The 22,763-nt window shown below is 33.8% G+C and overlaps 2 protein-coding genes across 4 annotated transcripts in view; one reads left to right on the top strand and one right to left on the bottom strand.

The window, feature by feature from the left end:
- Positions 1-349: 349 nt before the first annotated feature.
- LOC106621158 (uncharacterized) lies at positions 350-6,205 on the top strand. The gene is made up of 2 exons (XM_070106200.1): positions 350-443; positions 2,837-6,205. The coding sequence occupies exons 1-2, from the start codon at positions 350-352 to the stop codon at positions 5,773-5,775; spliced, it is 3,033 nt and encodes a 1,010-aa protein (XP_069962301.1). The 3' UTR covers positions 5,776-6,205.
- A 7,971-nt stretch (positions 6,206-14,176) lies between these two features.
- The window catches only part of LOC106621167 (apoptosis-resistant E3 ubiquitin protein ligase 1), a 30,574-nt gene continuing 21,987 nt past the window's right edge, over positions 14,177-22,763 (bottom strand). For 2 of the 3 annotated variants that reach the window (XM_014239905.3, XM_014239907.3), the window contains 8 exons: positions 17,639-18,588; positions 17,322-17,520; positions 16,941-17,077; positions 16,450-16,885; positions 15,716-16,005; positions 15,329-15,652; positions 14,992-15,254; positions 14,177-14,914 (listed from right to left, as the gene is read on the bottom strand). In XM_014239905.3, the coding sequence (XP_014095380.3) occupies positions 14,812-14,914; positions 14,992-15,254; positions 15,329-15,652; positions 15,716-16,005; positions 16,450-16,885; positions 16,941-17,077; positions 17,322-17,520; positions 17,639-18,588 (2,702 nt within the window). In that variant the 3' untranslated portion in view covers positions 14,177-14,811. The remainder of the gene's footprint in view (positions 14,915-14,991; positions 15,255-15,328; positions 15,653-15,715; positions 16,006-16,449; positions 16,886-16,940; positions 17,078-17,321; positions 17,521-17,638; positions 18,589-22,763) is intronic. The other variant, XM_014239906.3, reaches the window with a different exon arrangement.

The following is a 22,763-nucleotide window of genomic DNA, read 5'->3' as shown; positions in this document are numbered from 1 at the left end:
CATACATACTTGTATATGTATATACATATACATATATCTAGCTATAACGTAACTTTATCTTCATTCCATGTTATCGTATGGTTTACCAATCAAAAAGTGAAATTCCTTTATATTTACACACGCTTTATGTTATAGTAAAAATCAACAACAACAAAATGTAAAAACTGATTGCTGACGCTTATGTGTATTTGTTTAAACAATTCGTAAGTTCATTGTATGTAAGCATGTATATACATACACACAGTGCTTTAATGTCCGTTGGTATTGTGGAATCTGCCGGGATTGCAACTAGCGGCAAATAGTGGCATGTTTAACACAATAATAAGACAATTTACTATATAAAACCAAAATGTTAACAATAACAACAACACTATGCAAGTTTGGCACAACAAACGCCAACGAAAGTGCACTAAACGAGCAGGCAGGCGCGTGCTATTTCGCAGGTGTGTGCAGGTGAAAAATGCTCACGCACACAAACTAAGCTAAATGTATATGTGTATTGCCGCTTCCGACCTACGAGCCTCCATCAACGAACTATGCGCACAGTGGTCAGAATTGTTACTTCTCTACTTCTGTCTTTACACTTTTTTCGTATTTTAGCACTTTGCTCGCATTTAAATGCGACAACAAAAACGTTTATTAATAAACAGTAGCAGATGTGTGTAGTTGTGTTTGTAGGCAAATGTGCGCAGACCGTAGAAATGGTAGCATTTACAGTCTGCAGTTTACGGACGGACATTAACGTGGTGCGTACTTCTCTTTTTATATACATATATGTATATACATATTTCTCATTTTTCATATTTTCACAAGTGTTAGTTTGCAGCCGTTTAAATGGGGCTTAAGAAAGTATGAATATTATATTAACAAATTTAGTCATAAACACGAGCGCGGTTTCTTGTAAAATCATTCATGCCTTGGACAGCATACGCAACGGCCCGGCGCGCAATTTAACGGTTTTATCATTGGATTAACGTAAAGAGGATAATTTGGTTATTAAAAAGGAGTATAACGAACGCTTACGGTTGAAAATAAAACTTAGCCGCTATTGTGCGCTAAAGAATTTCGAAACAGATAACGGCAACTGTAATCGGTGCGTGGTTTAAAATAATTTTTCGTTATTATTTGGACGTGCATTAGTGCATCTATATATATATATAAATATATATATATATATATACGTGTGGTAGTGTACAAGCTAATTGATAAAAATGCATTTTGAAATATATGCGCTGGTGATATTTGGATTATTTTACTTTTCGGAAGGTACGCATTAAAACCGATTGTATGCAAATTGATAAGTGAACTGTGAAAATAATAAAACTCTGAAAAAGTGCACAAGGAAATATATTATAAAACATGCTATAAAATATAACAGATGTTACAAAAAGGAACGACATATTATTTTTAACGTTATTGAAAGTGTTTTATGAAATAAAATATATAAGTATATTATATAAAACAAGAAAAAACATTAACTTCGCCTGCACCGAAGCTATAATACCCTTCACAGTTGCATTTCTAATGACATTAAAGGGAATAGAAAGATCTTTAACATAATTTTGATCGGTCAGTTTGTACGGCAGCTATATACTATAGTAGTTCGATCTGAACAATTTGTTCGGAGATTGTAGCGATGCTTTGAATAATAATATATGCCAAATTTCTTGAATATAATTTGGCAAATAAAAATGTTTGATTAGTCAGTTTGTATGGCAGCTATATGCTATGGTTGTCTGATCTATATAATTTCTTTTAAGATTGCATGATTGCCTTAAATAACAATCCATGCCAAATTTTGTGAAGATATTACGTCAAATAAAAAGTTACCCAAATAAGTACTTAATTCCGATTGTTCAGTTTGTATGACAGCTATATGCTATAGTGGTCCGATATCGGTCGTTTCGACAAACGCGCAGCTTCTTAAAGGGGAAAAGACAGGTGCAAAATTTCAGGTCGATAACTTAAAACCTGAGGGACTAGTTTGTATACAGACAGACGGACATGGCTAAATGAACTCAGCTCATCATGCTTATCATTTATGTATACATTTTATAGGGTCTCCATGTATACATTTTATAGGTCTTTCCTTTTGGGTGTTACAAACTTCGTGGCAAACTTGATATACTTTGTTCAGGGTATACAAATATCAAAAAATAAGCCCTGCGGAGAATAGAAAGTTCTGACTAAGCGGAATAACAGCAATTTCACCCAGTGCTAATGAAAAATCGAAAAGTGCTTCAAATGCCAGTATACTTTATTATGCGCAGCTTCTAATAAATGAGATTTAAGGATCAGCTCTCAAATAATATAAAATAGAGTCATAGGAGAAGTAGAGCACTTAACTGTCCTAGTGAATTATTGATATTGTTAGTTAGTTTATCACAAGATGTAAAGCGAAGTTTTGAGACGCTTTTTACGAAATTAAACATATTTTTTAAGTAAAAAGGACTAAATTTATGATGAAAATTTATTTTCTGAGTTTTTCTGAAAGCTTCACGAAATAGAGACCTTCCAACGTTTCCTTGCTGCTTACCTAGTGGTGAGCGCTATTAAAAACACTTTTAGATGTCTATATGTCTGATCGAACTCAGGTCCCGCTAAATCACAAAATCTGCCTTACAAAGCGGTTAAATTTTATAGACTAGCTAGATTCTACTGACATTTTTCCAACAATAAATTTCATTAACGCCTCTAACCCTCTAATGCTTACGTCCGCCGTTAACTACTATCTGCGCCTTTGCTACACTATTGCTCAATTGAGCACACAGCTCGATTCTGCATATTAATTCTATAAATAACTAAATCACTATCACTTTTTCTCTCTTTTCGTTAGGCAAGCCATGCCCGGAGAAGACGCGTCCACACAAAACGCGTTGCGAAGCGTATTACAAATGCTTTGAGCTACCTTCTAAGCGTTATGTTTGGGTACCCGAAAAATGTGAATCGGGCCTAATATATGAACACAATCTTAGACTATGTGTATTGCCCGACGATGATTGGGAATGTGCACTTGGAGTTGACACACGAGGTAGCAAGCTAGAAGCTAATGCAGGTGTTAAGCCGACGACGACGACGATGACGACGACAAATGAAACACAAAACCACAAACAAATAATACCAACAAATAAGCTGAAAAATGCAGATCTACATATAATAAACAATAAGCACGATAGAGATGATGACACAGATGCTGCAATATCCTCGCTGAAGGAAGGACATAATGGCAATGATGTGGAGGTTGTAATACAAAGCCATATAAACAGCGAAGAAAGGGAGGAGCTACGTGATGACATTGAAATTGAGTCTAGTGGAGATGGTGTTGGGGAGCTAATGGAAATTGATGGTTTTTTGCAAGTGGAAAATCGTGAAACCGAAGAGCACGAAGGTGAGGAGCACCTCATCGAAGATGATGAAAACGAAATAAAGCCGGAAACATCGACGAAAAAGTCAAAAATCGATCCGAAATTAACAGCGCACTTACAGCGTTTGTCACAATTGATTGATGGATTGAAAACCCAATATCAGAAGGAGGACGAACCGCAAATGGAATTGCGACCCGATCAGTTAAATGCTTTCCTCGCACATTTTAATATACAAAACAAATTTAGTTTGATTAAACCTACTTTTGAGGCGAATTCAAAAGAAAAAACCGACACAACAACAACTACTGAGGCACCAGAGTCTACGACAACATATGACAAATATGCAATGACTTACAAAAATAAGACACTTTTACAAGAACATTTAGATAACAAACTTAAACCGGAAACAAAGGTTGTACTCACCAATGCGCTGCCGAAACGTTACGATACCACAGGCTATTCGAACTCGCAAATTGTCGTAAATCGGCCCGAAGGCTCAGTGCTCTTCACATTGCCGCACTACGGTAATGACCAGAGCAATTATGGGCATAACACGCCGAAAATATCTGAGGAAACATTAAAAACCGTATTAGAATTGTCTAAACAAATGATTGCCACACAAAATGTACCGAAAATAATACCGAACGCCGGCTATTACGCGCAGCCACTAATACAACCGCTTTTCTTGCCTGCTTCAGCATTTCAAGCGCAGACGCAGACGAATCCTTTTGCGGCATATTTTAATGGCAACAATAACAACAATAATCAGCAAATGGATTATGAGGATAACGATAACAAATATGGTCAGTTCACCGGCACTTATAACAATCAGCAAAAACCGCTACTTCGACCGGCTAGTAGTTATAGTAAGCCCGGTAATACCATCATACACAACAATGTCATACCGGTGCATCTGTTGTCCACAAATTCGGGTGAAAAGGAAATTGTCGACAGCTACGGGCAGAGCTTAGGCCTTTATCCGCCACTTAATACTGGAAATAACAACGGTTATCAACAGCACTACGGTCCAACACACAATTTCGTAGATCATACATTTCTAGCGAGTCTCACCACCGAGCGTCCACAAGTCTCCACTACACCAACGCCCAGCTACGCTGCACAATATGCACCGTCATATGCCACAGATTTGGGTGCGACCACCGCACGTCCCAATGACTATCAACCAACATCGCCAACACTTACCGAATACTTTTCACCGAGTCCACATTTAAACGAGAACAATGTTAACAAACTGTTTCAATCAAACGATCGCTATCCGACTGTACAATATGATGATTTGCCACGCCCATTAAATTTAGGACGCCCCTCACTCTTCGCGCCACACATGGACACACATAAAGTCAAGTTACGTCCAAATGGTCACAAAATCGAGAGCATGGAAATCGAAACGGACGATTATAATGACAATCAAGCGCGTCCACTGCCACAATTGTTCACCTACAATTATGACAACGATAAAACGGATATAAGCAATCAATATGAGGAACCGAGCTACAGTAGTGGCACCGGTAACAACAAACACTCCTATATGCCGCGTCCAACTGCAGGCGCTGCCGCTACACGACCCACTTACACAAACGCCGCCAATAAGTTGAAACCTTACAACACACACACTTCAACATCTTTCAGCGATGGCTCACAACTGGTCAATATGGGTGGCAATTTTGTTAGTTACGATGTTTTTCGAAACACAATACTACCGCTACTTGGACACACGCAAGCGCTCAATGAATTAAATAACGTTGAAGTCATCACTTGCACGACCGGCGTACGCCAACCGAACACCACCGACTGCACGCGCTATTACGTCTGCAGTAAGAAGGATGGCAAAGTGCTTTCCTACTCGTGTCCACCATATACCGCTTTTAATGCACAATCGCGCATTTGCGATGCACAAACGTACGCTGCATGCACGCCCGAAGCGCTTATCAGCAGCTTTACCGTAACGGAGAATAAACGCTTGCAATTGGAAGCGTATAAAGCGCTGCAAGATGCCAAACGCCGGCAAGAGCAGGCGCTTAAAGCACAAAATGTTGTAAATCTATTGCAGAAATATGGTGGTCAAACGCAAGCCTCAATGGTGGACGCTAACGAAGATGCACAGGGCGATGATAGCAATGAGAAGAATATATTGGATGCTTATGTGCAGCAAGCGGCCGCGATGAATGTCTACAACACAACGCCAAAGCCAACTGCGGCGCCTGTAAGGAAGCGTAAATATTATTGCAAAGAAGGTGATAAAATTGCAGATCAAACCTCGGCCAGTAATTACTTTGTCTGCTATAAGAATGCGCAAGGTATGATGAAGGGCCACAAGATGAGTTGCACGAAGAATTTGATTTTCTGCTCGAAAAATTCCATGTGCACGCTGCCGATTAAATGCGCGTAGGTGAAACTAAAAACCGTCAAGTTAGTGACATGAAGAAAGAAATAGAAAAATAATGTAGGAAGTAGAGAAATACGTTGACTTAGCTGGGCGAATGCAGCGGAAGCGGAATAATGCAAAAGGAACTGTGTATGCAGGCAAATGTCAAATTTCAGTGTTGCTACTTTTCTTTTTGATTGATCTAATGCTGATTTTTATACAAACCGTATTTCCGTACATTTTTTAGCCTACAATTAACGACTGCAAATATTTTTGCGAGTTAAGATGAAGGTTTTGTACCATATAAGTGTTAAGAAATACTTAAAACTATAGGAAAAAATGTAAAAAATTTTAAATATCAATGCCAATTTGTAAAACAATAAAAATAGCATATATTAGACTATATTTTGTATAAATTTCATATGTCCTTAAAGGATAAATGACAAACTTACTATTTTGCCAAATTTATTTACACTAGCTTATAGACTATTTATTAAATTATTTTAAAAAATGCATATTTAAAAATTTCTATATTATAATAAGTGCGACAAATTTTTGTACTACTTTATTAAACCATATGTACTTATGTAAAATGCATATGTATAATAAAAATGTACATACAAAAATAAAATAATATAAAAAAACGAATAACTAAAAAGAAATTTGTTTTATATTTTAATGGTTTTAGTAGATTTCTTTTCGCTTTTCATGCGCATAGTACAAACTGACCCAATGAACCCTTAAACTAGTTTGTAACATTGACCAAGTAAGTACGTACTGCATGCTCATTACTAAGATTTACTAAAAAAACATATTTAAATAAATACTCACCAGTTTGCATGTATGTATATAAATATTATATGGTCAAAAATTAAACAAAAAATTTCGTTTTTTTACTCCACTATTTTACTTGTTCGTTATATATATTGACAACTCGTTACATTTTTTGACGCATCACATACCGGTTTGTAGCCATGTCGACAAGGCCATAAAATAAATAAGGAACAAAACAAAATAAACATACAACTTTGAAATCATTTGCTGCAAAAAAAGAAATTAGAAAAGAGATAAAATGTCGGAAAGACAACAAGAAATGCAACAAAAAAAATAAATTTAAAAAAATAGCCAACAGTAGTAATGTGCTAAGATTTTTGTCTGTATGTATGTATGTACACGTGGTAAATTTCACTTTTTATTATCAAGTACGCATATCTGACATCGGCACATTAATACGCGTACATGAATGCACGTTTTAAGCTTTAATGAAATTATACAATGAATGAAATGTTTAAACTTACAAAATTCTCATTTCCAAATGGCAAATAAAATTTCGTAGCCACCATAAATTTGTAAAAAAATGCTTGTTATGTACATTTATATATGCACTTTTTTGAAGCGATAAGTAGTTAATAGTTATATACAAATGTGCAAAAGTGCAATAATACGATTTTTCGTTTTTTATTTTTTAAAATATTATTTTACTTAAAAAATTTCCTTACTTATTTTTTTTTTATTTTTTTGCTTAAGTTTAGATTTTTTAAATATTGAAAGTAATTTTTATATTATATATTAATAATTTCAGTTTAAAAAAAATATATACTTTTTTAATACACACCCATACATACTTATAAGATGACACATAAAAGTCAAAAACATAAATACATAAACTTATTTTTTTAATTTCATTACCTATAGTGGTCTAACAACATAATAAATAATTTTATTTATTTTATTTAGTAATTAAATTACTTTTTTGCACACTGAAATGTTATTTAATTAATTTCATACTCGTCCAACTATTACACAATCTAATTTAATTGCTTTCGCATTTATTTATATTTATTTGTAGTACTAACTATGCATGTATGCATGTAAATGCGTGAAAACTTAACTTGCAACAACATTTAGTTAAAATATTGCGCAATACATTTCAACAATTAATGCAATCCTTTCACATTGATAACGAATGGCAGCACCCTTGCGAACGCCCAGTAAAGGAAATAATTCAATAGTTCCTTGTTTCCGTTGTACGCGCAAAATTTTCAGTTCAGCCGTCATTTTAAATAACCATCGCGTCATTTGCTAGTACTTCGTGGTTTTCATAATTTTATAATAAATTAATCATAGTTACTGCTAGAAAAGTGTAAGAAAAGTGTTGTTGGAAGCGTAGGGCATGTTTTAAAATTGAAATTTTAATAATAAGTTAAAGTATAGTGTGGAAAATATGTGTGCAAATCTAGCTGTCATTACAGTGGCAGTAGTGTGTGATAGAGAAAAGTAAATATCGGGCCATTTGTGCAATTATTATATCATAAAGTGCTTTGTTAATAATTAAATATGTGGTGTAAATGTTCAATTAAAAGTTTTCACATATTTTAAGTTATAAATTTAATCAAATAATGCAAATCAAAGTCATTCGGCAAAATGTGCCAAAGGAGCCCCAACATGGCGGCTGCAGCATTCATATAGTGTAATATATGTACGAGTATGTATACATGAATGAGAATGCAATGTAAGTGTAATGTGTTATGTTTGTTTGCGTAAAAGGGTGAATCAGATAATAAAAAATGTGTTTAAAAAGCTCAAAAGTGTACATTAAATTTATAAAATGTAAAAGTTAAGTAAATATTACAAAAATATATTAAACCAAATTCAATTTCTTTAATAGTAAAATATATTATTACTAAAAATCAAAGGTGTGAAATAAAAGTGAAAAAATGCATCTCATAAAATTCAATTCGTTTGAATGTGAAATATATTAATTTATTTTAATTATTTAAAAAGAAAATGTTATTATATAAAAAAGTGAAGGAAATAATAAAAAATGTCTTCAAGCAAATGTAGTTCGTTAAATAGATAAATATTTCATATTTATTAAAGCAAAAAGGTGAAGTAAAAAGTAAAAAAAAAAGTTGTTTGGTAAATTCAGTTCGTTTAATTGAGAAATTTATCATTATATCATACTAAAAAGTTATAATATAAAAATATATCAAGTATGGTAAATAGTAAATAAGGCGTGTAAAATCAATTCATTCAATATTGAAATATGTTATATTTATTAAATAAAGAAAAGGTAAATAAAATTTTAAATCAGGTTAGATAATAGTGAAATATTTCATATTTATTAAAGCAAAAACCTGAAGTAATAAGTAAAAAAATGCATCTAAGTAAATTCAATTGTGAATTATATTACTTAATTATATATATTCATAACAAAGTGAAGTAAATAGCAAAAAATGCGTTAATCAAATATTAAAAAATGCAGAGGAAATATAACAAAAAATTAGATAATATATATTATATTTATTAAAGCAAAAAGATGGAGGAAAAAGTAAAGGAATTGTAAACTCATCTTCTTTAATAGTGACTAATGATGTTTTACATAATATGATTGCTTTTGTCGCAACATCTGCTTCATTTTCCTGAAATCTAAATGCTTGATCGTAAACTGGCGCAAGGTAAGGTGAGTACACTTCAATATAAAACCGAAAATATTTTATAAGCATATTTTAAACAGTTAAGTAATGAAACTGTTTCGACATATATTACTATAAATTTATTCAATACGTATACATGTAATTCATATACCATACATATATATGTATGTAAAATCAGTATATACATATGATTAAATATATATGTATGTATGTATATACATTCGTATCTTATAGTAAATACTTTTCAACTGTAATATGTATGTGGTCTCAGCAACGTTTAGAAAATCAAACGTGATTGTTCAGTTAGCTATTCAAGTGTGACTTCAATCACTTATCCGCACTTACGAGTTGACACACGACTAAACAGTTAGCCACACGACCACTTTATACACAAACATATTTGGTGGTTTTTGCAGTTAGTATAAAGTCCTAATTTGTTGTTTAACAATTTTACTAATTTTAACATTTTCATCAAATAAACATACATACATACCGAAATGTTTGTATATGGAAGTATATTTGTATTTACACAGATTGCGATTGCTTTATGTTAGTCTAAGCTGAAGTGAAATTTTCTTTTACTACAAGCCAAAGTTTTTCTCTTTGACACAGGTCGGCTTTACTTTATTTCTATTATTTTTTTGTTTTTGTTTGGTTTATTTATTTTATGGGTATTTAGTATAATTACATGTATATAAACTCGCTCACCTTAGATGTAATAAAAAAATGTGTTGTCGTCGTGAGCTTTCTGTTTGCACACATACATCCACATGTATGTATGAATATAACTATATGCAGCTCTGTGCGTAATATGAAATATGCGTTCCATTGATAAGAGTGAAAGGGTGTTTTAATATTTGCGAAATATTTCTGAAAATCTTTTAAGCAAACAAATGGAATTCAAATAATGAATAAGTGTTTAAGTGTAAGTAAGTTTAAAGTACCAGTATTAACACGATTGCTTGAAACCTAAAAAATTTGTTGAATAAAGTTTTGATTTGCGAATGCTTAAGCCGGAAGTTATATATTATATGAAAGTGTTTGTAATAGCTTTATATGCCCTACAAGAATCTGCTGATGGGTTCATCAATATATTAACATTTTTTACGTGAGACGTGGCGTACAGCGTACTTGTCAACTGACCGTCACGGGTTTTGCTAAAAAGAGATACCTACGATTTATGGTATAATGCTTACTATAGCTTTACATATGTAAAGATGAAACAGCTGAATTCTTTAGTACTCTCAGCACCGGCAGTCAAATCAACGGTAAAATTACTGTGAATGTCATAAAGAAAACTTAACAGTCGTTCGGACGTGGCTTGAAAGTTTTAGCAACCCAAAAGACATCTAGTATGTCAAATAGTCTATTGATTATACACTGAACAGGGTATTTTAACTTTGTAACATTCAGAAGGTAACGTCGGAGGGTCTATAATATATATAAAGTAATTATAATGATCAGCGTGACGAGCTGAGTCGATTTAGCCACATCCATCTGTATATACGCGAACTTGTCCCTTAGTTTTTGAGATATCGATCTGAAATTTTGCACATGTCCTTTTCTTCTCTCTCCCCAAGAACCAGCTGATTTGTTGGAATCGCCGACATCGGACCACTATAGCATATAGCTATCATACAAATCAATTCTTAAAATCAAGGCCTTTTTTATTTGACAAAATATCTTAACCAAATTTGTCACGGATTATTGGCCAAGGCAACTGTACAATCTCAACAAATTTTTCCGATCGGATTACTTGTCATACAAACTGACCGATTAAAATCAAGTTCTTGTATAGCTTGCTAATAAAGCACCTTGTACAAACCGCAACACTAAAAACGCGCACTTTTCGGTTATTAGTGTCTACTTACAAGTGTATGCGCAATGTTTCTGTGAGTTTACCCACCGTTGCTGGCATACTTGGGTCGCCTAATTTATGTGCTGGTTTTACTTTCAAGTGTTATGACCTAACACATATTAAGTTGACTAAAAAATGGTGTGTTTGGTCTTTTTTTGCTTAAATCTCCAATTCAAAATAAACATATATCACACCATACATATTTGTTGTTTTAGCTTAAGCTTGACAATCTCAAATATTATATGGTAGTGCGTACTACTCTACCACTTTTCACAGGGTAGCGTATTTTGAATGCGTTGGTTTTGCTTTTCTTAATAAAAATAAAAGTGACAATGTTGATCACATGAAGTTGTGATCTCTTTAGTGCCTTGAATGGGCAGCATCAGCAGCCTCAGCAACGCATTCAAAATGTTTGCAAACACTTTCTTTCTCACTTCCGTTTAATAATTAACTATTTCATAATCGCTGCGAAAATAATATATTAATGTTAATTATCATAATATATGACAGCACGAACGAACTTTGTCAAGGTGGATTGATAATGATGCCAACTGCTCCTCGATGGCTGATCACTCAAGCATAAAGCTAAAAGATATACTTACACATGTTTACCAAATAATTGTTTTATTTGTAGAGTGAGCATGCGCGTGCATATTTATTTGCCTCAAAATGTTTTTCTTTTAATTTGGCACTCATCCTGAATGATAATATATGCACATAGGTAGTGTGGATAGGCAAGTATTTGTGTAACTCGTCATATACAACAATATATCTAATGATTGTGCTAACTGTATTTGGCCCATTTTTTGCATACCCTAATTTGTGATTCACGCGTAAAACTCTCACTTGCCATATATATGTTTATGTGCATGTGCACGTTGTACATGCATTTGTGACGTATGCACGTGCGTATGTACGATATACTCCAGATATATTGTAATGATGAAGTTCTACTAATTTCTACATGCTGCTAGATTGTCAGTGGTACATGTTCTAAATATGCATTGCATACTTGTGTAGGTATTAAAGTAAATTTAAAGTGCAGTAGTGTTGGTAAAGGCCAGCGGTGTAATGATTTACTGTATTCCCTGAACAGGTTAATTAAGTTTGCCACTCCCAGAAGAAAACGTCGGAGACCCTATAAAATATATATTATGTATACACACTTAAATGATCAGCGTCACGAGTTGAGTCTCCATATCGAGCGTACATTTTGCACAAATCCTTCTTTTTCCAAAAAGCTATTCATTTGTCGGCATTGCCGATATCGTACCACTCTAGCATATAGCAGCAATAAAAACTGAACTCAAAATCAATTTCTTGTATGTTTTTTATTTGATAAGATATCTTCACGAAATTTCGCACAGATAATTGTCCTACAATCCGGCGCAGTCCTCGAACAATTTGTTTGGATCAAACGACTTAGCATATAGCTGCCATAAAAACTGACCAATCAAAATTAATAATAATAAATAATAAATAATTTATAAACATCCAACAAATTTTAGTAGACACTCAATGACAGGGTTGCGTATTTTTTGATTCAAAATTTTTGGATCTAAAATTAAATATTTATTTTTTAATCCCGATGATGAGATTAAAAATATTATTTTTTCATTTGAATGAACGCGAAAAAATGTTAATTCTAAAATAAATTATTTTTTGAATTCTTAATTATATGCTTGATATTAAATTTTTTTTTTCGATCCGGAAGATGTTGGTTTCAACATTTTTTTTGGTTTTTATTCTGGTATTTAATTATTTTTTAATTTCGTATCCGAGATTAAACATTTTTTTTTTATTTCTTAATCTCGATTTTAGGATTACAAAATACAAAAAATTTAATTCAAATTTGAATTAACAGTTAATAAGTATTTTTAATGCATTTTTTGCAACCCTGGTCAATGAACATCGATAGAAGCTGCTGAGAAAGTTTGAGAGCCACTGGGAACCACTTAGAACCTCTGCGATCCGTTGAGCACTTCCTGTAGTTTATTTCTTTATTTATTGTATGAAGAAATTCATCATAATACTTAATTTGGGTTTGGGCGAGACCCGATCTATCACTTTTTTTTAGACCACTGCTTTTATTCCAACATATTTTTCTTTTAATATTCGTCTTTGGATTATTGCCTTTTGAATTATTTTCATAAGCAATGTAGTGTTCAATAAGAAAGCAATCCTGTTAAAAACGTGCTAGTGTCATCTTTGTTTATTATTTCAAATGCAAAAGTTGTTTATAAAAAGAATGCTCAATATATTTTTTTTATGAAAACCTCTTCTTCACTATGAAGTCGTTAGAAAAGTTCCGTAACTAAATTATTTAATCGAAGAATACTGTAGGTTGTAGAAAATGATTGAATATGACAAAGTGAGTCGTTACTTTTTGGAATGCATTTTTTAGACAAAAATTAAAGAATTGTTGACCCAGAACGTAAGTCTGAGATGGTTTTGCTGTTTACTATGAAGTAACTCTTTTCTGGTAATTAACCTTTCCGAGCATTGAACCTTATGACCAAGGTTGTGCAATTTTTATTCTGATTTTAGATTTTTTTTACTATTTTTGAGATATCTTCCGCTAGAAAATAAGTAAACAAAAAGTAAAAATGCAATTTTTTTCATTAGATTTCATTTATTTAAGTTCAAGTTTTAGCTTTCATTTACTTTTTTCTCACTATATTATAATTTTGCAACAACTACATATGTATGTATGTATGTATAATAAATACTCTTTATGCAAATGCATTCAACATGGTAACCAACTACTTAAATAACTAAAAATATGAAATTATATATAAATATCATGATTAAGATCTTCGTTAAATTATTCAGGATTTTTATTAGTTTTCCTACACTTATTACTTGTATTAATAGCCTTACAAAAGCTTTTAATATATGTAGAAAATATAATAAATAAATAAATTGTAGTTTTGACAAATAATTCTAGGTTTTTTCGGCGCACATCAATATATGCTAAGGCTAAACGCATAGTGGAACGATGTGTGGTGTTTAAAAAAAAAAGGAAAGTAGAGAAACTAAATCTAAGCAATTATATATCATTGTATGAGTAATATTGCTCAGAGTATAGCGCTATTTTAAAATTTATTGTTTTTATTTTCTTTTCTACTAATTTTCTCTCCCCACCATTATGCGCTTAGCCTTAATCGCATGAGCGAGTGCTGATTGATTTTTTAGTTTTGATTGCTATTGAACATTAAGTTTTCCTCTCTCAATTTTTGCTTTTGCTGATAAATACGTCAATTTGGTCTGACTTTCTTAGTTTTTGTACATAAAAACGTACCCTTTGATAAATAAATATATGTATTTTTCTTTTTTGAAATTCTCACCCGCAATACTCAATAGTTTCAATTTCATTAGAGATGTTAGCATGCAGTTGAACTTTTCCTAGGATTTTCTTTTCACTTGATTTTTTAAATTACAAATATCACAATACTTGATGATGATATCGGTCTTTTTTTTATTACTTATTGCTTTTCTAGTTATTTATTTAACTTATTTACGCTAAATATATTGCATTTCAATATGAATTTCGAAAGTTAAATAAATTTTTGCGCAACATACACATTCTCTTTGGAATTTACCACACTTATTGTTATATAACAATTCATTAAAGGAACACAATTACTGATTTAGACAAGTGTTTAACAACTACTTTCATACACATATACTTTTTGTTATGTATGTATCTGACTAGTTTTACATAGCTCTAACGGATACTGAATGTCGACAGTATGGCAGAGACGCTTAAACCATGCCAAAACCTTCACTGCCCTCACTTATAGCCAGTAGAAGTGCCTTCTCAAATTGTTCGTAACTCTCGTAGTCGGGCAGGCAGAGCTGATTGAAGCTGCAGTATAGAAAATGTGCAAAAAAATCAGAAATGCGTACACAAGAAAAAATTTGCTCATATTTTCTTAAACTCACCATGTGTGCGCTGTCGGTAGATTACCGAATGTCGGCGCTGCAGTTATTTGAAATTGTGGATTCAATTCCTGAAAACCGCCTGGTGGCAATTGTGAACAACCTGTAGTGAATTGCAGCAAGCGTGCCATTTCAGTTTGACTAAAATTACTAACAGCCGCCCAGAACCACGCCAGGACACGTCGAAACTCAGCAGAATTGCCATTTATGATATGATGAGCCTTGAAGTCGGCTATTGAATATTCGCCGGTGCCGCACATCAAAAGCTGTTGTCAAAAAAAAAAAAAAAAAAAAACACCATTTAAAACTCGCCCTTGCTTGGCCTTCATTAAAAACTCACCTCTAATTCGTTCTCATCGAAAATGCTCAGCAAATTATCCGGTATAATACCATTTAGCCCCTTTAGGAATGCATCTACTTCTTCTTTAACGCTACTGCAGAGCCGTTGTTGCGCCAAAGCGTCAAGATATTGATTTTTAGTCGCATTCGATACGCGCACCTTCGAGCCATTCGGCGTTAGCTCAACAGTTTTACTCAATTGCCCACTGGTATCGTAGACTTCTTCGACGAAATACAAGTCTAATGAATCGGTTGCATCTAAATCTGTATCTAATATATATTTGATTTTGGATAGATACAAATCGGGATCGTCTTGTTCGAAGTACTAAAGTGTGAGAAAGATGTGTTTATAAAATATAAATTTACCATTAAAATTATTTTCACTTACCTTATAGTGCACGCGCAAACCGATGAGTTGCGCCAGAAATGATCTGGTAAAACGTGCTCGCACCAGCTGCCGATAAGTGCCACCCAATGCACTTTCGTACAAACATTTACCCACAATCTTGCCGGCAAATTCGAAATGTTTCAGTTTGAGATGTGATGGCCGATTTGGATTTGGATGTACCAGCGCTTGATGTTTGTCATGAAATGTGCAGAATAGTCCGCCGCGTGGATCGAATAATGCGCTGCAAACCAATTCGAACCATTCACGCCGCAGTCCACCCCAATCGATGCCTATTTGTAAGCAGAAAGAAAGAAGTTGATTCCTAAATATATGCATCACTGATAAAACTGACTACAAGTACATGCAACAAATCAATATAGTTAAAAAATAAGATAAAATTAATAAAATTGCCAAAATATTGATTTTTATTGATTTCCTGGTTTGACACAGATGTACCAGCAGTAATTGGTTTATCAGCATAAATCGTTGACTTGACTTGATTACTCAAAAAATAGTCTAAAAGTTCGAATAAGCCTTCAAAAAGTAGTATTGTTATACATAATTTTTAAATCACTTTTTCTTTTCACTTTGAACTTCATTTTAACCTCCATCGAGAGAGGAGTATAAGTAAGTCTCTGTTTCTCTTAAAAACCTTTTACCATATTCAAATCAATAAATTCTTTCACAAAACGCATTTATTTACAAGATTCGACAAACGAAAGTGCATCACTTACCTTGCTCTCCCTGAAACGTAACCTCAAAGTTACCACACCAGTCGGATACAGAGAACCCTTTAGTGGCTTTCATGCTGCTCTCTAATATTTTTTCACGATTCACCTTCAATGCGAGCTTTTCGTGATAGTAGCTCGCATGAAATTTGCGCACTTCATGATAGAAAAAGTCCTGTTTATCCTTAAACGTTTCCGAACCACCAATATTCTTCAACAAAAAATGTGTAAAAGTTGCTGCAATAATATTGCGATCACGTGATGCTAATTCGATTTTCGGCTGGGCGCCATCATCAATTATAAATACCGGTCCATGTGGCTGTGTGGTCATTGTGGGCAAAAAATGAAATTTAGTTGACGGACACAAACGGAATGTCGCAATGCGTTTGGGTATAAATTTCAGTATCATCTCTTTAATGGTAACCTGAAAAATAAGCGAATTCTACATTTGAAAATTGACGCTGCCATATGAAGCACATTTAACTGTAAACACTCACTTGTTTGGGGCCCACATAGCAGAGGACTTTACGTGGCTTACTCTTCGGTGTGCCGTAGATGCTTAATAATTTGGCTTCATAGCAAATATTATGTTTACGTGATGCGATATTTTTATGCACTAGCGTAGTGTCACTGCCTGTGAAGCAGGGTGAGGAGCATAGGAAGTGAAAATAAATAGCAAAAGTTTACTTAATACGACTCGTGTCGACCATTCGACCTTTAATAAGTTCAACAACCATATATGTATGTACGCTTGAGCGTATATATTAGTATAACATATTAAATTTTTATTTCCGTGTTTATGAGTAATTCGCACGTGTGCGAAATGTGAAAGTGAAATACGAAATATGTGAACACCGTTAGAATGTTCAGAAACTCACCACTCAGCACGATGATGTCAAAATCACCGTTTGGCAGCTTCTGTTCAAGGTAGCTTATAACGGCACGCAGACATATTGGCTCCGGGAAAAGCGCCGTCACGGCAACACGCGTATTCACGCGGTCATAGTTGAATGCGATGGCATGATGTAGTTTTTCAATGGGTTCGCCATTTAAATCGAAAATCTCGACACGATAGCCCTGCACGAAGTAAAGTGATTTATTTAAAAAAAAAATTTCTGGTAACCACCTCCAGCGCTCACATATTTAACAATATCGATATGTATGTATATAAGGTATGTCTTTGTTCGGAACTTACCTTTACTGGATCATCGTTTTCGTCGAAATTACAAGCATTACCGAATTCATCACGCGGTTCAATGTGCAACATTGTCGGTGTACCGGCACAACATATTACTGTGCTAGCTGGACGTATGAAGCGCGAGCGACGCGCATCAATTGGTCCGGGTACAAATGTTTTGGTGAAAGGGGAACCGGAAATGTGACTGGAACCAATGAGTACAGAAATTTTATACTGTCCCGCTGTGCGTACAGTAAATTTCACTTTGGCGATATTCGCATTATTCGGATCTGTTGATGAGCCCAGCTCGCTAATAGTTACAACCTTACGTGTACCTTCGGTGACTTCGACAAAAAATTGATCTGTATCACAGATGGGATAAGGCTGTCCGTTACGTTGAAAAAAACGTACAACAAAGCACATAGTGCCACCTACTGCCGCTGGATCCTTCCAGTCCCATTGCACTTTGCAATTGGCAGGTAATAAATATTTCCCAGTCACATATTGTAGAAGTGAATGACGTGCTTCCGGCGCCAGTGATGGCTGTGTCATGGCGGCCAATGTGACAAGACCGGCCACCGATACGGATACCACTAACATGCCACCCCATGTCCAGGCATCTTGATGTTGACTGGATTTCACAACGGTTGACCAAAGTTGCGCCTTAAGTGCATCCAATTGTGCCTTGGATGTGGGCAGATTTTGTCGTGCCTGCGACCATAATTGCCAATCTTTACCGAGTATTTTTGTAGCACGTGAATCCTCCAACCAGTAGACATCTTCGAGTGATGCTACTTCGACGGCTAGTAGACGCTGATAGTGATGTTGTAAGCGATGGTCACGTAACCATTCGCGTAAAATGAGTTTTTGTTGTAAATGTAATGCGGCGCGTTGTAAGCGTTGTTCATCGCCAGGTGGCAATTCGGGGAGACGTTCCGGATCGCCACAGCTGGACAAGGAGGAGATGCCTGCAAAAAAAAGAGATGAGACAGTTGTGAATTGTGGTTTTCCTTACAGAAAAGTGAAATAATGTATTTCAAATACAACTACAGTTATCCAGGAAAAAAGGTTGCATTCTTAAAGAAGCGTCTTCTAGTTAACTCTCGAAAACAAGCCAACTTGTTCTAAAAATTCCACAAAGAGACAAAAAAAGGCTCATCTGAATCTCGAAAAGTGGCTTAACTTTAGGTCCATTTGTAAAAAAGTCGGTTTAAAGCGACAGGAGTGGTTGTTTGTTATGTTGAGTTTTACTGAAATAATCAAGCCAATTATTATATGATTACCAAACAAAGGAATATGTATCTCTTTATTAAAAGTAAGTTTATAGACGAAAACGATGGGACGTAAAGTTTTGATGTACGTAGACTGGGCGACTTTAGCGAAGCCCGTTAAAGATTGTTTAGGATTTAAATTTCTTAACAAAGAGGCTGTTTGTTCTAAACTTTACTTAAACACTGTTTTGTGAGCCATTTCTTTGAAAAGTCTTTTGGATTATTATAAAAAACTATTTTTAGGGGTCCCTCAATTACTACTAGCGCGTTGAGAGTTCAAATAAGCCTGTTGCTCTGTAGTTGGTTGTGGTTGTTGTGTGGTTGTAGTTTTGGCATGAAAAAACTTCTGATAAAAGCACTTCACTTGCTTTAAATGGCTTAAATTCTATCCAATCCTCCATTTACCCGAATCGATGAAATTTTTCATAAAGGATTTAACGACAGAGTAATTTTGGTAATTCACAGTTTATGCAAATATTTCAATCACTCCATTCGTGTTCTTACTCCATAACCATGTTGTATTCAACTTTTATTACACATATCACCTACATAATAAAACTTTCTCGCCCTTTTTATTGCCAATTAATTTCAAAATTATCCATAACTTTACTTAAATTTATCAGCAGCACCATCCATCAATCAAAAACAATTTTCAGAGTCATGAAAATACATTCCGTTATATACTATACATCAACAAAAAAGTACTTGCCAAATTAGCATGACTAAATTGTGCTGAAATTGTCGTTGGATATTGGCAGTGACATTTCCAAAACCCACCAATTGCCAATCAATTACCTTCGTTACGAATGTAATTGTAGCTTTATGTAACTACGAAATATACCGCTATTTTTTTTACCATCAAGTCAAATTTATCGTCAATGTTTTCGACATTTTATATACACATACATTCTAAGTAGTTGAAAGAAAGGTAATAAAAAATAAGTGAGGTAATTGTATACTTATTTGCTTATAAGTAAGAAGCGCAGCGCGTTTATCGCAGACGCCGATCTCTTGTATTTGGTAAAAGCCAAAAGGTGAAACTTTGCAATGGTCACCGAGGACAAGGTCGAGGTGCACGTTAAGCAGTGAATATTGTATATATGTGTATGTGTGTTTTAATATGTATTTGTGTGAGGCGTGTTAACGCAAAGGCAAAAGGCGAAATCGTCGAAAGTAACTAGCAAGAGAAAATATAAATAGTTAAATTTGTGTTTTAATGACCTCATAGGTCCCTTTGCGTAGATTAAAGAAAATATATATTATATTTAAAAATATATATATTTCCACGTTTCTATGTAAATATATGCGTCTACTCGTATACAAAATATTCAATGACTACAAATTTTTAAAACTTGATATTGGATCGAGCACTTTATTTTTTTTTCATATCTAACATATATCTGACAGTTTTCGGGTCCTACAAGTTTAAGGTCATTATCGAACGCGTAGTAGATTTTATGAGAGACCGACGCTATATAGGCTTGTGCTGAAGTCTTTGAAAATCGTAAAAAGTGAAAAAAATCACAAACCTGCGTATTTTAATTTTTTACATAAATTTATTTTGAGGTTATGGAAATAAAGTATTAACACAAAAGTTGTAGATATTTTTATTACCTACAAGCTTGTTATTTAACTTTCCATAGAACTCATAGTTTAGCCGTTTTTAACCCTTAAAAATTCAATCACCCCATCGCCTTCCTCTTTTCGAAAGATCACCTGTAAATTATATTTCCTTTATTTTGATATTTTATCTTCCTTTTGCAATGTGTTTTATACTGCTATGTATATAAATGATCAGCGTGACTAGCTGAGTAGATTTAGCCATGTTCGTCGGTCTGTACATATATACTCGAGCTATTCCGTCAGTTTCTGAGATATGGATTTTGCACACGTCCTTTTCTCATCAAGAAACTACGTATTTACTGGTACTGACGATAACGGACAACTATAGCATCTAGCTGGCATATAAACTGATCGATCAAATTTAAGTCCTTGTATGGAATACTTTTTTATTTGACAAGGTATCGTCACGAAATTCAGCACAGATTATTAGTTCAAGTTTGCTAACTATAACTATAAGACGAATCTGGGAAGTTTCCGGATTTGACTTACCGCTTCGGGTCGACATTCTTTGGGCATAATTAAATCCTAACTCATATTAGATACGTAAATTCGACTGACGGGAAATTATGCCATTTTTTACTTTCATTTGGTCAAACAAAAACTTCTCACATTCATATGTACATGGTGTTTCTTAAGAATCAGCAGATTTATGGGAGTTATTTTTAATTTAAGTATTTTTTATATTTTTTTGACTCGAGTAGTATTTTTAGCAAAATGTCTGCCATGCCAGCGAAACATACCTCTAATGGGCATATACTCTTATATAATTATATACCGAAATGAATATATACATATATAAGTACGTTAGGGGTAAGAATTAATGTGCTAACGACTAGTTACATTTGTACACATTCCACATACAGTCATATATAGGTTCATGAGAATGTACAATATATGTGTGTGTAATTGCCTGAAGTAGCAACTACCGGTCCACCATGTTGTTGCTGTTATTATAGTTATAATAGGTAGCTTGCGTGTCGTGAATTTTCAATAAGCAATAGCATACTTTTAGGCAAATTAGCAGGTAAAAAGAAAGAGAAGAAAAATGTCAGAAAAACGAAGCGTTTCCGCTAATTTTGCGTTTCATTTGCTAGAGGAGTTATAAAAAGGCAATATTTTTCTATAAGCACATTTGGAATTAGACTTACAAGTATGTAAGGGTATTAGTATGAACATGCGCAAAATTTGTTTAATTAATTAATTACAATCAAATTTTAGCTTATTAATTGAATTAATATATTTTTTAAATAGTTCTAGTTTAAGAGTTTAAGGTCCAATTTGATTTTTAGTAACACCACAGAAGCTATCTCGCATTTTTTTGATATATATTCCACTTTCAATTATATACGGTTAAGTTTCCATTTCTAGCCTAGTCTCGTCTAGTTTCATTACGTGCTCAAATTTTTTACTGTTAATCTTTTAATATCATATTCATAATTTTCAGTTTTAAGAACTCGTAAGCCAAATATGGTCTGTTAACAGACAAAATGGGAGGTACTTGGTAAGAGCTTGCATATAATCGATCAGTTTGTATGACAGCTAATCATATAGTGGTCATATTTGAACAATTTGGTCGCAGATTATACCGTTTCCTTGGACCATAATCTATACCAAATTCCGTGGAGATAATTTGTCAAATATAAAAGGGGAATATGATCCTACAAGAACTTGATTTTGATTGATCAGTTTGTATGATATCTGTATACTATTGTGGCCCGAAATCGGCGGATCCGGCAATTGAGCGGCTTCTTGGGGAGGAAATTACGTCTTCAAAATTTCAGAACCGCTCGTCACGCTGATCATTTGTATTCTTCTTCTAGGTGTTAGAAACTTCGTAGCAAACTTAATAAATTTTGTTCAAAGTATAATTATATACTACATAATAATTTACTATATCTGATTTTAAATGATAATTGGTATAATCAGGTCATAAAAAGGTCAATAGGAAGCAAAGAAAGCGCAGAGCACCTCTTGCTCGAATTCTCGCAAAGTCACCTGATTTATCTATTCAAGCGAATGCATGATTTTCGCATACATATATGTGTATGTATTTGCGTATGAGTTTGTTTGTGAGTTATATCCCTTAATGCATAAGTGATGGATTGTTTGAAAAACAAAGTGGCACACTCGCGCACAAAAGTGTTTGGCAAATTCTTTCGCACACATACATACATATGTACATACATATATACTTACATAAAAATACATATACTCAAATAACCCTCATATATGTATGTATATATGTATTT

This window comes from Bactrocera oleae, chromosome 3 (assembly GCF_042242935.1).
Source record: "Bactrocera oleae isolate idBacOlea1 chromosome 3, idBacOlea1, whole genome shotgun sequence".
NCBI classification, from domain to species: domain Eukaryota; kingdom Metazoa; phylum Arthropoda; class Insecta; order Diptera; family Tephritidae; genus Bactrocera; species Bactrocera oleae.
Note: the sequence above shows the minus strand (reverse complement) of the source record. Positions and strands in the feature narration are given on the sequence as shown.

Bases quoted from the DNA above. Each gene is read 5' to 3' on its own strand.
- LOC106621158 (XM_070106200.1), top strand. From the start codon at position 350: ATGTTAACAATAACAACAACACTATGCAAGTTTGGCACAACAAACGCC. The intron at 444-2,836 runs GTGTGTGCAGGT...TCTTTTCGTTAG, and splicing joins AGGCGCGTGCTATTTCGCAG to GCAAGCCATGCCCGGAGAAG.